At 41.3% G+C, this 17,045-nt stretch overlaps 2 protein-coding genes and 1 long non-coding RNA gene across 4 annotated transcripts in view; 1 reads left to right on the top strand and 2 right to left on the bottom strand.

Moving 5' to 3' along the window:
* The window catches only part of LOC130183607 (triosephosphate isomerase), a 7,074-nt gene extending 4,272 nt beyond the window's left edge, over positions 1-2,802 (bottom strand). The window contains exons 1-4 of the mRNA XM_056399188.1: positions 2,558-2,802; positions 1,290-1,413; positions 882-981; positions 254-371 (exon numbers count right to left, since the gene is read on the bottom strand). Coding sequence (XP_056255163.1) covers positions 254-371; positions 882-981; positions 1,290-1,413; positions 2,558-2,669 — 454 coding nt within the window. The 5' untranslated portion in view covers positions 2,670-2,802. The remainder of the gene's footprint in view (positions 1-253; positions 372-881; positions 982-1,289; positions 1,414-2,557) is intronic.
* Positions 2,803-2,938: 136 nt separating this feature from the next.
* Positions 2,939-9,491, bottom strand: gnb3b (guanine nucleotide binding protein (G protein), beta polypeptide 3b). Of its 2 annotated transcripts, none has more exons than XM_056399185.1 (7): positions 9,286-9,491; positions 8,654-8,717; positions 7,811-7,967; positions 7,657-7,723; positions 6,856-7,057; positions 6,144-6,360; positions 2,939-5,453 (listed from the first exon to the last, which is right to left on the bottom strand). In XM_056399185.1, exons 1-7 carry the CDS (start codon positions 9,399-9,401, stop codon positions 5,347-5,349), a joined length of 930 nt encoding a protein of 309 aa, XP_056255160.1. In that variant the 5' UTR covers positions 9,402-9,491; the 3' UTR covers positions 2,939-5,346. The 2 variants fall into 2 exon arrangements, with proteins under 2 accessions (XP_056255160.1, XP_056255162.1); XM_056399187.1 differs by lacking the exon at positions 9,286-9,491 and adding an exon at positions 9,143-9,220.
* On the top strand, positions 6,270-7,780 carry LOC130183608 (uncharacterized). Its single transcript, XR_008829856.1, has 3 exons — positions 6,270-6,382; positions 6,847-7,008; positions 7,660-7,780. It is a non-coding gene; the product is annotated as an uncharacterized LOC130183608 (long non-coding RNA).
* Positions 9,492-17,045: the final 7,554 nt, after the last annotated feature.

The raw sequence follows: 17,045 nt of genomic DNA on the forward strand, positions 1-17,045 counted from the left end.
TCAAGATTGTTCCTGATTATTTTTTTCTGATTGATTAACTTTGAGTTATTGCTTCAGTTTCCTCCAAAATATATTTAAGAAAAAATAATAATGTAAAAAAAATATTTCCAAGAACTTTATTTACAACTAATGGACGTACAAATCTGTGAGCATCGGTGTGAAGCTGATAGAAAAAAAAGAAAAGGAATATGAAAGAATAAAACAAAATTAGATTTTAAAAAAAAAAAAGAAAAAAAAAAAAGTTGTTGTTTACCTGCAATGACCTGCGTCTGAGCGTAGACGACTTCTTCTGTGGTGCCGCCCTCCCGCTCCTCCAGCTTCTCCCCGATGCAGGCGATCACACCCAGACCGCTCTCCAGAGCGTGAGCCACCTGAGAACCAACAGCAGAGATTTACCTGGACCTGCACACCTGATGCATGAGCAACATGTGACGACACACAGGTTTTAATTCTCTGACGAAAAAAAAAAAAAAGAGTACTTCAGGAGATTAGCAGTGGAATCTCTAAATCTGTGGAGCGCAGGTGGAAGTAGACACGCTGCCATTACTGTGTTTGCATCAGATATATAAACCTGCACAGGTGTGCTACATTTTTGTGAAGGCAAAAACCTGAAGAGACTGAACCTCAGATCAACACTAATGTTTGAACAGTTGCAGATGCAGCTGCTGGCACGAGAATAAACTTATAAAACTCCAAATTAAGATCAGTGATATCCTTCTTATCTTTAAATATCAGCCTACATAAAGAAGGAGCTTATAGTTTCCGGTGTCTGTGGCCTTTTTCTCTCTCCTGCTGCAACACAAATAATTCTGATGCACGGATGCAAACACCTTCAGCCGGAGAAGAAATTTTTCTGCAGCGAGAGAAAGCGAGCGTCTCACCTTCTGGCCAATCAGCTCGTCGCTTTCCCCGAACACATGGCGGCGCTCCGAGTGTCCCAGGACAACCCAGTCTGCCCCACAGTCCTTTATCATAGCCGGGCTGCAGGGACAGCAGACGTGTTAGTGATCTCTGGTACGTCACCTGTTCAGCTGGTGTAAAAAGTCATATGTGGAGTCGACATGTTTGAATATATAAATATTCTGTCTCTACGCCAAAGTTACATATCCATCCATATACGTCTGCAACCAACGATTCATTTCCTTATCAGTTCATTTGGGGCATAAATCACATGAAAGCAGCAGATTTTTGACATTTTGTGGTTGTGTATAAGTCTACAGGCCAGTTAATAGAACCTGGTCGCGTCATAAATACTGTATGTGAGTGTGTTCAGTCAGTGGGTCAGAAACCTGATCTCCCCTGTGAACGCTCCCTTGGCCACTTTGTAGCAGTTCTGGGCGGCGACCCCGATCTTGGGATCCAGACTGGACCGAGCAAAGTCCAGGTAGATGGAGGGAGCAGCACACACCACCTCTGCAAGGTAGAAAAAAGAAAAAGATTGATCTATCTATTTTTTATTTTTTTTTTAACATTTTTTTCATTTGTCTTTTCCTTTTCCTCTTTACTTAAATGAGACTATTTGAGGTTTACAGGTGAAACCTCTCTTTAAAGATGAAAAAGTTCTTCCACATTTCGTGTTAATGATGAATTAACACAAAGGTTTTACATAAGAAGAGGTTTTGTTTGTTTGTTTGCAACACATCATATAAATCAGGGCTGAACACATGCAGAAAAAACATATTGCAATTATTTTGACAGATATTGCGATATGAGTCACATTTGAATGGGAATGGTGATTTCCACTTAAAAAACCATAAAGATGATGATTTGACTTTTGCTGGGGTCTAAACCAAACAACCATGTTCCGTCGGTGGTGTTTCTGCAGCACCACAATGCTTCATTGACACATTTTGCCTTAATTTAAAAAACTGCCGCTCGTGTGATTTGAATATTGCACTTGGCCATATAGTGATTTCAATAATATTGCAATTGATTGTTAAAACCTAACATAAATGTAAATATTACTCTTTGGCTCAGCAGCTAGGCACCTGTCTGCAGCCATGGGGTACAGGTGTGGGCAATAGGGGGAGAGGCCTTATTGTCAAGGACTAAGACAGACGTGCTTGTATTTAGTCTCATTTATACCCTCACCAAATTAAATGGAAAAATAAAATAAGAAGTTTGTCACTGAAAAGGTAAAATTGATCTTTTTTGTACAGACATTTATTTTGTAAGGGGCCACAAACCAAAGCTACCATTTATGTAAAAAATCTTACTTTGAAAATTAACCACTAAAAATAGCTGAGTAAAAATGTAATTTGAAATAAGTGGGAGTGGAAGTTTGAAGAGGCAGAAATGGAAATAAACTAAATAAAAGGACAGTAGTTGAGTAAATATACGTAGTTATTTTACGTCAGAGGCCTTTACGCAACTCATCCTGGTCACATGAGTCCCAATGTCACCGTGTCATCTGAGCAGCATCACCCCTACACCCCCCGGTGTCTGTCCGAATCCCACGGTATCGATCACATGTGTATCTCTGCACCAGAAAACCTTCACCAGCTGATGACGGTTAACCTGCAGCAGCGACTTTACCGGACCCGGACCCGCCACTCACCGGTCTGGTCGTGGAGGCTGGCGGTGTTCAGGGTGGTGATCAGCTCTCCCAGACTCTCCTTGTTCCCGTTCATCTTCCAGTTTCCTCCCACGAAGAAGCTCCTGGACGCCATTGCCCGGCTGACGGTGGCTGAGACCCGGTGAAGAGACGCGGTGGAGGTCCGGAGGAGGATCAGCTGCTGCTGCAGGATGATGATGATGATGAGTCAGGCGCTGGTGTGTATGTCAAGTGCTATCGGAAATTTCATCACCGGGGGAAAAAAAAACAAAAACATCTCTCTTCTTCTGGTTTGGGTTTATAACGAGTCAAACAGCTTTAAGGCCCATTACCGCCCCCTGCTGGTGACATGATGGAAGGAAGGATGCCCCCCCCACACACAGTAATTAAATGTATTTATTCTGATGCTGTACGTTTGTTTTTTTGTTTGTTTTACTGTTTCTATGTCGTTTCCCCTCAAATCAGTATGTACATTTTTTTTTTATTGTCTATACTCTACTACTACTATTACTACTTTATATAACCACTCCATGTTTCGCGAAGAAATAATATTTTGTTGGAAATCATAGTTTGAAATAATACTTTACAACAACTTACTTTACCATATATGATTTAATACCTAACTAACGAGATACTATGGAGCATTTTACACAAAACATGACGAGTTTCTAAAAGAAAATGGATGTGATGAATTATAATCCATATTTATTCATTTTATTATAAGCCTGTACCAATATGCTGAGATTTACAGTGAAGGCGCTCTTACAGCAGTCAGTTATGTCCCTATTAAAGTAAAATACACAGCTTTGTAATGACATATGTCTTTCTATGGACAATAACAATGTGTAAAACCAAAGCAATTAAACATTTTCCTTATAACATGAACATCAAACATTGAATTGATGATGAATAGATAGAATAAAAAATGCAATGACACTTTAGGTCCCTGTATTTATCAGCTATAAGGTCAGTGTTACCAAAAATATTTAATGGCCAGATGAAAATATTTTTCTCTTCAGTATAGTGACTATTGAGCAGATGCAGTGATAATTTGAGTCATTACACAGCGGGTATTAACAATAGTGACACTTCATGCTGTGTAATCAGTAAACATGATTAACTCAGCAGAGGAAATAACATTATAATAAATAAATTAAAATGTTTTGACACAGATTTCCTCCTCCCACTCAGAAAAGTTTCTATAAATTTCATTCCCCAACATAAAAACAGACGCTGTTTGGTGTATATGTATATTTATATTCTGTCAAATCTATATAACATACACAACATTCGGATAATACTGGAATCACCCTGTAAAATATCCAATTATTGCTAGAGTTTGACACAAATCAACAAATCAGAGTGTTACTTATATAAAAAGGTTTTGGTGATGTGTGCTTTATGAGTCCATGTTTTTGTTTGGTTGTGTATCTTCTTTTATTCCCACTGAACATGTTGCAACAGATTTCAGACCGAAGATAACACAGAAATATTAGGTCTTGCTGTGTTTTCTTGCCCGATTTTGCACCGATGTGCGTGTTCACCCTGTGTGTTGTCGTGTGCAGGTGTGACTCATGCAGCCGATGTTTGTCGACCTTGTTAATGAAACTTCCCTCCAGACTGTTTGTCCTCCAGATCAAGAGCACTGCAACTAAAGGAACAAATTAAAAAGGCTGCTTTTATTTTGTACACGTACTGTACGTCCTGTTCCAGCGGCAGGTTAGAGGACTGTCCACTCACAATAATGTCACTTATCACGAGTGTAACACTTTAAAATCACACAAACACACAGACTCGGACATGGTGTTAATGCATAATTCTATGTTTATTATAAAGATTTTCAACAAACGTTTTGTCTTTTTACAGAGGAACTGCACAAGTGTAAAAGTCCTACAAAATGCAGCTGAACCCAGGGGAGTAAAACAAAGTTTACAGGTCTTTACAGAGTGTTTTAACAGGGGGGGACCAGACCTCCGCCTGGCAACCCGGCTCCATCTTTAAACCTTTATTCATCATCGCATTTTTATTTTTCATGCTGAGACAGATAACAGTGGCGGTCAGGCGGCCATCTTTGATCAAAGCCCAAGATGGCGGCCCTACCGTACACATATATTCTGGATATGTGCAGCCCCAAAAAAAAAAAAAAAAAGGAAAAAAAAAAAAGAAAAGTCACTGTACATAAACTAGTGTGTTAATCTATAAAATAGAAATAAATGTACATATCAATCTTTCATCTAAATAAGTCCAGGGCTCTTTTACAGGTCAAAGACAATAAAAATAAATCTGTAATGCTATAGTCTTATTTTCAATATTCATGTGTTCTTTATTTTTTTTATTGTCAAAAATCTATTTTTGTTTAATTGACATTCTCAATAAGAGCTTCTTTTCTGCTCAGTAATCATTTTGAATTAGGTGCTATTTTTTTTAATGCTTTTATTTTTTCAGTGTTTAAATCGTCGTCTCGTCATAATAAAACTCTGTTGTACATACAGCAGGATGCATCACTCACTGTTCACCTGATGCCATTTATACAATGTGACTCACTCGCAGCTTCTCATATTTTGCATACATGAATGAGTAAGAGGGGAAGAGGAAGAGAGGGGGAGAGGAAGAGAGGAAGAGAGGAAGGCCTGTCCTCGAACATCTGCACCAAACATCTCCAACCTCACTTCCCTTCCCTGTCTTCAGCCTTTTACTCCCCCTTTCCTCCGGTTCCTCTCCTCCTCCTCTTCCTCTTTCTCTCCTCCCCCTCCTCCTCCTCTCCTCCTGGTGTTTTCCTCCGCTGGGATGCCTCAGTTCCAGAGTTTGAGGAAGCTGTCCCAGGATCCTGTGCAGACGCCCATACCGTCTTCGGGGACACCAGTGCAGCTCACCCTGTTGTCATGGCCAGACAGCACACCTGGGGGAGGAGGGGAGAGGAGAGGAATGAGAGGAAAGAAATGAGAGAAGATGGGAGAGCATGGAAATGAAAAAAAATGAAAGTAAAGAGAAAAGAACCCAAAAGAAAGAAAAGGACAAGCAAAGAAGAGGAAAGAGGAGAGGAAAAGAAACACACAAGGCAACGGAAAATAAAAGGAAAGTATTAAAGGAAAGGAGACAAAATAAGAGAGAGAAGGAATGGAAATGAAAGAAAGGAGAGAGGAGGAGAGAATTTTATCCAGACATGTTTACTGTATTTATCTGTGAGTAATTGGACTTTTTCATCATCAGGTCTTTTGAAAAGTGACAGATTTAGATAAAAACCATGAAGGCCGGGTTCAAGTCCAACCCGTGGCCCTTTCCTGTCCCTCTCTCTCACTCTTGCTATCGGAATTAAGGCAAAAAAAAAAAGAAAAAAAAGAAAAAGTGATGAACCATGCTTGTTATTCAATGCTTTTATCACTTTTTTTTTGTGTCCCCTGGAAACACTTCCATTGTGTTGTGAGAATTTGCAGCACAATGTGTTGTCAAATAGTTTTTCTGAAATTTGCATGTGTTATCGTAAGTTGCATGGCGTGGGGCTCTCAGGGCCTCCGTATGAATTAGCTGATTTTGTTGTTAGTTCCTGATTTTAAAAGAAAAATGGCCCTCGCTGTTATTTATTACTCACCAACTTTTTCTCCCTTCAGTGAGTCCCAGATGTGGCAGTTGAAGTCGTCATAACCGGCAAAGATAAGGCGGCCTGAGTTGGAGAGAGTCAAAGACGTGACGCCGGCGTTCAGGCTGCTGTCCTGGTAACAGATCACCTCCTGGTCGGAACGCAGGTCGTACATCTTGCAGCTGCAGTCGTCGGAGCCTGTGATGATGGCGTTTCCACTGGGGAAGAACTGAGGCAGGGGAGAAAAAGAGGTGTTTATCAGCACGTTTGGTTGTTATTGACCTGCCTCTTTCTGCACCAGTCACCAAATACGTCGGTTGAAGTTTCCATTGTCTTTCATTGTCTTAGATTTTTTTATATTCTTTTAGCTTTTGCGGTTCTAGAAACTAGATTAAATTTACCTTTGCATATTAAAAATCTAAGTATTCTTTTTTATTGATGATCATTTCTTTATTTTTTTATTGGTTTGTTGGTAAGGTGATGTCACCTAGTTACCTGGATTGTCTGTTGTGTGTTTACATCCAGTAACACAAACCCGATGCAAAATGTCATCAAACAAAGTACCACAGGAGTTTAGTCGTGAATTTGTGCAGGTTTTTTTTTCTGTAAGTTCTTAAAATCTTAAAGTAAATCTTAACCCCCCCAAACCTGCTTTAACAATCAGCAGAAGGGTTTCTATTTTCTCATGTGTGTGTGTGTGTGTGATGGTTGGTAGGATGCTCACAGAGATGGCGTTGATGTCGCTGGTGTGTCCGCTGAAGGTCTGCTTGCAGGTCCCTTCCCTCAGGTCCCACAGCTTGGCCAGAGAGTCGCAGGCTCCAGAGATGAAGGTGTTCATGTCGGAGGACATAGCCAGCGTCATGCAGTCTCCAATGTGGTTGGTGAAGATAATCTTCTGCTTGCCAGTCTCCAGGTCCCACAGGCAGCTGGGAGGAGAGAGGGAGAGGAGGTGTGAAACAGAGGGGTATAGAGGAGGGAACTGCGTTTTGGACCATTGGGTCTATTTTTGGCTCTGGTCTGACTGTTCTGGATCAGATTTCTTTTTGTGTGAAAATTACTTTATAAATTCCAGTTTTGATAGAGTCCATTATGCGTTAGGTTCAAAACACCTTCACTCTCTAGCATACCATGCCATGGAAAAGTAACTTCAACTGCACCAAAGTCATATTCAAACATTCATATTTTTATATATTTAGATATTCTATATGTCAATCGTTATAAAAATCACTAGTTCTTTGTGTGTTTTGTATTAAAATGCAACAAAATGAAACATGTACTGAAAGCTGGGAAAAAATATTGGACTGTAGGATTGCACAAACATAAACAAACAAGTATTTTAGTTAAAAAAGTTATAGTTTGAATCAAATTTTCTTTAAAAGACAAAACTAAGTTTATTACTAGGGTGCTGATAGCACAGTGTAATTTCAGTACATATATATATATATATATATATATATATATATATATACTGTATATATGAAACACATGGCTACAAGAAGCAAAAAATGATCTGTGATAAACTCACCAGGTGGTGTCACCAGAGGCTGTCAGGATCTCGGTGTCGCTAAGGAAACGGGCGCAAGACAGGTAACCTGGGAGGGAGAGAGACAGCCGAGCATTCAGTCAGCATCCTCATCTGTCCATCTGTCAGTTCACCCAGGCCGTATCATCACCCTCACCTGTGTGTGCATCCAGCTCCCTGAGGGTCTTGGGGCTGGCGGACTTGATGTTGTAGACTGTGCACATGTTGTCCAGACCACCGCTGGCCACCAGGTTACCAGAGGGGGCGAAGGCGACGCTCATCACCCAGGCTGACTTTAGTGGGACAGCAACCAACTGAGGAGCAAAAGGTGCAGTTGATTTACAGGCTCCTTCACATATCAGGGTATAACTGATATGGAGCGACTGAAACCAGATGTTGGTTTATATTCAACATCTTCAAAAGTTTATTATAAGTCACTTTTCCCCACCATGATTTCATTCCTGACAGGCTGGAAACAGAAGTTAAACCATCACTCCATATTTAACTCACCACTCAAATCCAGACTAATGTAATTATTTCAGGATTAGAAGCTCCTGCGGGTAAATTGCTCCAGCCAATCACAAGCTTCAGTTCAGCTCCTTTAACTACTGATTTTCAAAAACACGATAAAGGAGATATTTAACTAAATAAAATTAGCAAAAGAAAGGCACATCTCTTGCGTGTCTAACGCTGCTCGCAACAAACAAACGTCCTGCAAAGTGAATTTGAAATAAAACAATTTCAGCAAGTGAAGTAACTTCCCATTTCTTACTTGAACCTCATCTAAAAATGCTGTGACTGCTGCAGAATACATAGAAGAGCCATGATGCTCATTTTAGAGGCATGCTGTACAATAAACAATCTCATGCACCTCTCCATTATTGTCCTGTTTTGGTTACTGCACCCACTAGCGCAATGTCAGAATCTACGTCACAAATAAAATTCACTGGGAATAGAAACACCCTAAATTCCAGTGTCAGCCCAGCATAGATGATCTCACCTTGTTCCCTGTGAAGGTGTCCCAGACTAGCAGCTTACCATCCTGTGATGCACTGACCATTGACCTGCGACACAGACAAGATTATACCATGAGTTTGTGTGAAGATTTTTTAAAATATGTATCATTTTAAATAAGGAGAGTCGTGTTTTGTTTTTCTTTTTAATGTCACAAAAGATGTTATAAAAGCAAAACACCACTGCAGACTAAGATTTGGCTCTCGATTATTGATTCAAACACAAATCAACATCAATCAGTCACTGTTATCGGCAGTGCAGCTCATCTTTGCTGCCAAATACATTACATCTCACTTCATTCATGAATAAATTCACATCAATCATCTGTTTTCTTATAATGTAGCAGTAAACCTGTTTAAATTTTAAGCTCCACACAGACAGACCCGCTAGGGTTTTTCTTTGGACCAAAACATGAGTTGAACATGTAGCCAAGATAAATGATCTGAGCTGATCTGAGGTTTCAAATGTCAAGCACCTGTCTAGTCTTGTTAGGCTGTTGACCTGCTCAGATGTTGCTAGTTCTTTGACATTTAACTGAGCACCGGCAGCTAACAGGAGACTTGAACTGTCAAAGCTGCAGCAAAGCAGGAGAACCGCACCTGTATAAGTAGCACTCACCTGGAGTCAGCTGACCAGTGCATGGCATAGATTTTGGCCAGGTGACCCTTGAGCGTCTTCCTGAGCTTCAGCTGCACTCGGCCCACCGCGGCCACGCCCCCTGCAGATGCTGACATGCTGCCGTCATTCACGGCCTTACGGGCCGCCTGGTGGCCAAACAGGGAACGACAAGCAAGGGAAAGAGATCAGAGAGTGAGGAAGGTCAAACTCCAGTTTGATGTTTAGGTCTACAAATTTAATCAAGGCTTAATTTGTCTGTGTTTTCCAATAGAAAATAATTGAACAGATCTATTTGTTGTGTTTTTTTTGTTTCTGTTTTTAGTCAAAGCTCTTGACTAGAGGTGGTAGAGGAGCATCAGCGGTAGTAGATGGTAACTGTACTAGTGGTAGTTTGGAGGTATTAGTTTATTTTACTTATCATCCCTGTGCAGTCAGAACCATGTATCCCCAGTTTAGGTCAGTTTTAAGGTATTTCTTTGTCCAGGAGAAACCATGTATCTCCAGTTTTGATTATATTGAACTTGTCAAGTAAATGAAAATATCCAGAGTTGCTTTGTCTGCGTCCTGTGAAAACCACATATTTCCAGTTTTGTTTTTGGTTTTTTTTGGATTGATTTAGTGTGTCTTTAAGGGATGTGAAAATTCTCCAGCGAAGCTCAATAAACCATGAACAAAACCCAGCGGTTCATTGCTACCAAGGTGAAGACAGCACAGAACACTGACCTCATGTTATGACCTTGTGACGCATCAACGTATTTTGTTAACCCGCAACAGGAAGCACTCACCTCAATCTGCGTGCGGAGGCCATCGCACTCCTTTTTCAGTGCATCTATTTCAGCTTTCTCAGCTGCCATGGCGACGGTTGCTAGGGGATGTTACTGACGGAAAACGAAACTGTCACTCTGTAACAGAAAACAGGGAAAAAAAAAAGAGGAAAAGGACAAAAAACACGAGTTCATTCTTGTTCGGGGGGAACAGTGCGATAAACCCAGATTGAACTCAAATTCAGTTGCGTATGGATGGGACATATTTGCATATACAAACTGCGAGAACATCTGTATTTGTTCCTGCATGAAGCTAATTATGCTAGAAATCAGAATGTCATCACAACAACAATAATGAAGCTCCAGTTTGGAAATAAGACCACTTCCTCCTCACGTGTGACCCTGACAGCTCGGCTCTGACCCTGCAGTACATTACAGTCCTGCACAGGTACACACAGATCCACTGACCGGCCTGCACATCACTCAGTGGCCCTGATACCTTGATCTGGATCACTTGGGTTGCCGTTACACCATCAAATCTAGAGAAAAGATTAGACACATACCTGACAGGTGTAATCCCTCCCCTGAACCAAAATTGTAATACTGTTAGCTCTCATACAAATGCCCAGGTATGATGTGCAGAGGGTGAAGGGAGGGAGAGGTGAGGAAGAGACAAGACAGGGCAAGGGAGGAGGAAGGAGGGAAAATAGTCTTCATGGTAGGAAGGCTGAAAGGAAAGATTGCTCAGAGAATAGGAAATAACTTTAAAGTGTAAATGTAGGAGAGACGGGAAGGAGAGGAACGAGAAGAACTAGGTTTATGGAGGAAAGAAGCAAAGGAGGGAAAGAAGGAACTAAAGGAAAGCAGGAAGGGAACAAAGGAGGGGAATGAGTATGAATGAATTAGGAAGGAAGAAAGGAAGGAAGTGAAGAAGGGAACTAGAAGATTTGTCCCTGGATATAAAACACATGCAGTGTGTGATCCCTGGACTGGATCAGTACATCTCTGACTTTTTATGCTCATTTAAGAATCGAGACTCTTTAGCTTTCGTTAACTATCTCGAACGTTACACTTGAATTTCTTTCAGTCAAAGTTTTGCATCACAATTTTCCCTGTGAGGAATCTGTGTCGCTCTCCTCTTTGGTGTCAGCCATTTTGAAAGCCAATGGTAGAACATTTTGTCCGTGACATTTCAAATTCAATTTTCAAGTTAGCCGGCTCCAACAATATAATAAGCTTGAAGTTTTCGGTCACCAGCATCACAGTCAAGCCACAACAAAGAGTGAGGAGTCAAGTGGTCAAGTCTCTAATATTTAACGTAGACAAAACCATAAACTCCTCATATTCAGTGTCTTCATCGTCCTGTGGTTCTTTTATTTTGACATAATCATCATTTCTGAAAAGCCCTGCTGCAGTTCAGTGTAAGTGCCTTATACTCTGTAATAGGATACTGACGTCGGACTCATTTAATGCTGAGTCTGCTCTTGCCAAGGAACTTTGTTCAGCGCTAATCGAGACAACTCAAAGAGTATGATTTGCTATCGTGGTGACAAAAAAAAGTCACTTTTTGGAAGGTTAAAATGCAAAAAATGAAATCTGTGTCTTATAGGAAGTGAACACAGAGCTTCAACCACTTCCCATTTAAATGCTCTTTGCAACTGTTGCAAAACTATAGTTTCCAGGGACACTTAAAAAAAAAGAATTGGGAATGAAGCGTCAGCAATTTTGAAAATTATCAAGCAAAATGATCAAACATTCACTGGCTGCAGCTTCTCAGGTTTGATGATTTTCTGTTTTATATCATTGAAAATGAAATATTTTTGAGTTTCAGACTGTTTGTCAAACAAAACTAGCTTAAGTTTAACACATGATGAAGGCAAAATGTGATATTTCACAGACTAAATGCTTGAAATATAAACTCGTAGCCACACATATGTGTCTTGCATGACAAGGTCAGATCCATTTAACAGCAGAGGTGAAGGTTCAGGACGTGGCCTACGTGCAGGGACCTGTGGCAGGATACGGGATGTAGAAGATACAAGAGGGGCCAGTGTCGGTGGTGACAGTGGGAGCGGTGGGGTTTGGGGTGGGTTGCTACAGGGTTTTAAATCCCGGCAGGAGATCTTAAGGGAAGCTTTACCAGTACAAATCTCCTGTCATCCGATTACCGACTGCTCTTTACCTCGGGATCAGAGAGAGAGAGAGAGAGAGAAAGAGGGAGGGCGATGTGGACGGTGGGAGATGTGGACGGTCTGTTATAGTCCAAACGTCAGGCAGCTCCTCCTCTGCTCTCCTGTTCTCTCATTTGAAGTAATGACACCTTTATGTTTCAACAATCGTATTTACTGTACAACCTCAGTTGAAGTGAATTCCCAGAGCTGGAGATCATCAGGTTTTTTTTTTTTTTTTTTTGTCCTAGAAAGAGACAAAAGTTTGAAGTAGCAGCCATTGAAGAACCAAAACACGATGGAGGATATGTGCAGACAAAGTGAGCTGGATGAGGTTTGGCCTTGTGTGACAGATCAGGCTGCAGCTTACTGCCGCCACACCTGAGGCACCAATCCTCTTTGGCAGCTTCCCCACAATCCAAAGATAACCTTCAAAGGGTTTAAGTAATCATTACATTGGATTCAATCTTACACGGGAGTCATAAATTATTCTGTTCACAGCAAGGAATTGATGCTTCAAGATGCAGGGAGAGTTTGGAGTAGAGCAGCCTTCGTGCGTGAAAGCTGCATTTTATAAAACAACTCAGAAGTGAAGGTGGAAAGCTCCTGCTTCTCCAAAATCACTGCAAATGCAAATGGAGCTACATCTCTTGGTTTGGAGGCATGTGCAGAACAGTCCTATTAAGTTTCCCACAAATCCCCTGTGTTGCACATTTAGGCAAAACTCCAACAACAGTTTAAAAAAAAAAACCTCTTCTTCTGTCTTTCTTTAAAAAAAAAAAGTTGCCTCAGAGCAGCTCAGTGAAGCTCCAAATGATCTCCAACAGCAAGAGGAAGCAGCTGAAGAGAGTTCAGCTACAGGGGCATAAAAGTAAGAAACTCACCTTTCCCCACACACAGCGTGGTCCCTTCTCCTCTTCTTCTTCTGCAGCTCCTGGTTCCAGACACCTCCGGCTCTGCGTTTTCCCCTGTGAGCTTTTTTAGATCCCAACAGTCCCAGGGCGCACAACCTGCTCGCTGGCTCCTCCGACGCTCTCACCCGGCAGACTGCTATCAGCTTACTTGTGAAAAACTCTCTCTTTCTCTCTCCCTTCCTCCAACAGTGAAGAACAGATGAGGATTGGAGGGGATGAAGGAGATAAGGGATGAAGGGATAAAGCTCAAAGATGGAAATAGAGAGGGAAGGAGAGAGAGAGAGAGAGAGAGAGAGAGACAGGGAGAGGGAGCATGGCGAGAGGTGGTTGGTAAACCGATTGGTGGCAGAAAATCAGGTTATGAGGTCAAAAGACAAGAGCAGGTGAAGAAATGAAAGAACAAGGCAGGAAGAGAAAGGGAACAGGTGGAGATGAAATGTGAGAATATGAGGCGAGGAGGAAAAAGGGTTGTGGAGGTTTGCAGACAAATTACACCTGTTGCACAATGAGTCGGTGCCAGAGGAAGGAAACTGACACATCAGCCATGCACACATTTAAATATGATAGAACATGCTCTTGTTTAAAAGCTATAACCTGGCAGTTTTGATGAGTTTCAGGTGCAAAGAAAGCAAATCAAAAGTGAGAAGGCAAAATGAGTCGGATTCAAACAACCTTTTATTGATTTAGGAAGCAGAACAAGAAACTTATTCCCACCTTTAAGACGTTATTTTTATTTCTTGTTTGATCTGCAGGACACATGTATGACATTATGTGCCGGGTTCCTGGCATTGCGGTGCATGTTTTTTTCGTCATGATGCAGGAGCAGGGATGGAGAGTCTGGGGCGGAGGTTGACAGGGGTGAATTGGTTTGTCAGAGCTAATGAGCTGAGCCCAGTTAATCAGGGTCTAATGGGATATCCGGGGACGGCCAATCTCGTTAGGGAATTAGAGCAGGTCAAGCTAAACGTGCGTCACATGAAAAAACGAACGAAAAAGTGGATCAAGAGTCAAACACGGAGTTCTGCTGCTCTTTTAAAACAATAGCTGAAAGTTAAAAGAGGTTCTGGCGCCTCTTAAATTTACACACCGAGTCTTGCACCCCTTGGAGATAATAACCTCTTGAAGAACGGGGATATGAAATTGGTCGGGGAGACAGGTAGAAACGCAGGAGGTCGGATAAACCTGGAAGCCAAAAGTGAGGTAGTACAGGAGGGAGGTTTTGGGTCGAGCCACAACCCGAAGCAGAGCAGGGATTGGTCTCTGATGACAGATGATCTGGGTTTGGCCTGCCCCCCCCTTGACATCCTGTAATCTGACCTGTAGCTTGTGAGGAGATTTCCTTTTTTTTTTTTTTTCTAGGAAAGGTGTGTGGTGGGGAAGTCCACCTGGGTAATAAGCTGCCATAATGTGATATTAATTACATCTCCAAAGGAGTGCTTAGTTTTTTCTGGCCCGTCGCCACATTCCACACTGAAATATAAGGTGTTGTTTCAACATAAAAATATGACTGAAAATTAAGTTGTTCCTGATGGTCTGAACTTGCAAATCTGGTTCAGCTTCATTAAATTGGATGCGTGAACCTTTGTTGAGTTTATTTGATTTAAATCTGTTTTCCGTCAGTAGTTCTTTCAACAAGACGCAGTCTGCTGTGTGAAGCTTGTCTTTGGTCGTTTACTCAGTTTGAAAAGTTCATTCTTCCTGTTAAATGAAGAACCGTGGCTGCTGCCGTCGGAGTCACTTTACATCAGAGTCAGTTCAGAGACAACATGTGAGGCTGCTCCCAGTCACTTCATTACATTAGAAGAGTGTTGGGAGTAGAGACTCCAATACTAACCTGCGTGGTTGTTAGCATTGTTTTTCATTAGGAAAAAACCATGACTTGAGCTCATATGTTTAAAGCTCCTCGCCAGAAATGTTTTAAATGATGCAAAAAATACGCTGCTATGATTAATATTTTGTTTAACATGGTTTTCCCACATAAAAAGTGAAAAACTTGAGGCAGGAAACACATCTGCTCTTACTTCCTCATTGATAAACCTGGATCGGGCCTTATGCCTGCAGAGTGTTTGTGAGTTGTTTGTGCATCAAAATCGGCGACTAGCAGACTTAACGGAACCGTTAGCGTAGTTGGCATCTTTTATTTGTTTATGTTGCTTGTTAGCTTGTAGCTACGGTGACCCTGAGAACTCAACGCACTGCAACTTAAGAAAAACACATGCAAAATGGACAAAACACAAAGAAATTCTGAAAACATCTTTATCAATTTGACAACACATGTAGTGCAAATTCCCAAAACACAACAAAAGTGTTTCCATGGGACAGGAAAAGCGATGAACCCGGCTGGGACGCAGCAAGTGCATAGATGTATTATAATACATCTATTATAATACATCTATGCACTTGCTGTTCAATGCTTTTAACTTCAAAAGTAAAGCAAAGCATTGAACAACAAATGTGTCCCAGTCAGGTTCATTTTAAGTGGCACTAACACATCCAAAGTTCATTTTCTGCGGTGAAGAGCTCACATCACAGTAGTTACTCTGGTTGTTTGGTGGAGGATTATCGGTGTCAAACCCAAAACCACAGAATGGAAAAATACACATTTATTTTGAACGAGCTATTGAAACTTGGTCTAAATATCATCTGGAAGATATTCAAAATGCATTAGAAGCCTTAAGGGTGATGACATTTGCCGAACAAATCGCAGACAAAGGAAGATTTAAGGTCAAGTCTGCAGGTGTGTGTTTGTGCACATCAGGACACTGAGGAGTAAACTGAAATCATTAGATGAGCTAAACTGTCTCTTACTGGCATCGTGCCAGTTGGGTGTTTGTCTGGTTAAGATGCTAAAACACTGATGTTTACCTCAGTGCTCAGGCTCAGGTAATGTAGCCCAGTTACTACACCGCAGCCCTAAGTCCCGAGTCTTGTCCTCATTGGTTCAATATCCTGCTTATCCACCGTTTGCCGTCGTGCATCATGGACACACGCTGAGATCATCGGTGATGTTTGATGGCCTCCTCAGATTAAGCCTCTCCTCCGGCTGCGTCTTTTTTTAGCAACAGGTTTTTTTGGCTCAGGCCTGGTGACATCATACAGCAGCATCACCGTGACGCAGCCCTGTCTGACCCGGTGTATCCTCCATAAGTCAAACACACACAGTTTTAATGCCTGCAGGGTCCAAAATGAAACATTTGTTCTGTCAAAGGCAGCTCACTCCTTCCTACTCAAGTTTATTTAACTCTCTAACACTGAAGCTCATCCAGTGTAAAATCAATGACTCAAGTTAGTACACTCCATATATAGGCACATTTTTTATGTAATGAGAGTGTGTTGAATTGAAGTCCAGCATCACAGTAGTGCAGCTAACGAATACTGCAATTGCAAAGTCTCTAGCTCAAAACCAGCTGAGGACCTTTGGTAATATAAACCAAAATGGAAAAGGTTTTGAGACGACTTCTGCATCCGTGCTTAATCTTGAAGACCTCTCCTTCACTATGTCAAAATACAGTTTAAATACTTTCAGTATTCTGGTTGATATTATGTCTGCTTGTTGAATACTCTTTTGTAAATTTGAATTTCAAACTAAGTTGGGGAAACGAGGAAGCTCAGTGAGGATCCACAGCTCAGCTTCTGCCTCAGAACTGCTCTCCTCTCCTCTTTCAGGTAGGTATTTTTTCTTTTTAGTTTTTTTTTTTTGGATTTTGTTAATGTTTTGGGTTTTTTTTTTATTCGGGAACCAACCCAACGTCCATCATTGGAAAGATGAAACCAGATAGTTCTAATGAGCAACGAGTCAACCAGCTTTGATTTGACTCCTCTGTCTGGATTTGATTTATTGTCTCCACGTCCTTTAAGTTTCTGTGCAGGTTGCTGTGCTACTCCACTGTTTCATCATTCATCATGATCTGGTA

The sequence above is a fragment of the Seriola aureovittata genome, chromosome 16 (genome assembly GCF_021018895.1).
Source record: "Seriola aureovittata isolate HTS-2021-v1 ecotype China chromosome 16, ASM2101889v1, whole genome shotgun sequence".
Taxonomy (NCBI): Eukaryota; Metazoa; Chordata; class Actinopteri; order Carangiformes; family Carangidae; genus Seriola; species Seriola aureovittata.

What these genes read in the sequence shown, in the direction of transcription:
- gnb3b (XM_056399185.1), bottom strand. Translation starts at nt 9,401, where the DNA reads ATGTCAGCATCTGCAGGGGGCGTGGCCGCGGTGGGCCGAGTGCAGCTG. An exon ending in ACACCTTCACAGGGAACAAG is followed by an intron (nt 7,968 to 8,653) that starts GTGAGATCATCT and finishes TTTGCTCCTCAG; the next exon opens with TTGGTTGCTGTCCCACTAAA. An exon ending in GGAGCTGGATGCACACACAG is followed by an intron (nt 7,724 to 7,810) that starts GTGAGGGTGATG and finishes TCTCCCTCCCAG; the next exon opens with GTTACCTGTCTTGCGCCCGT.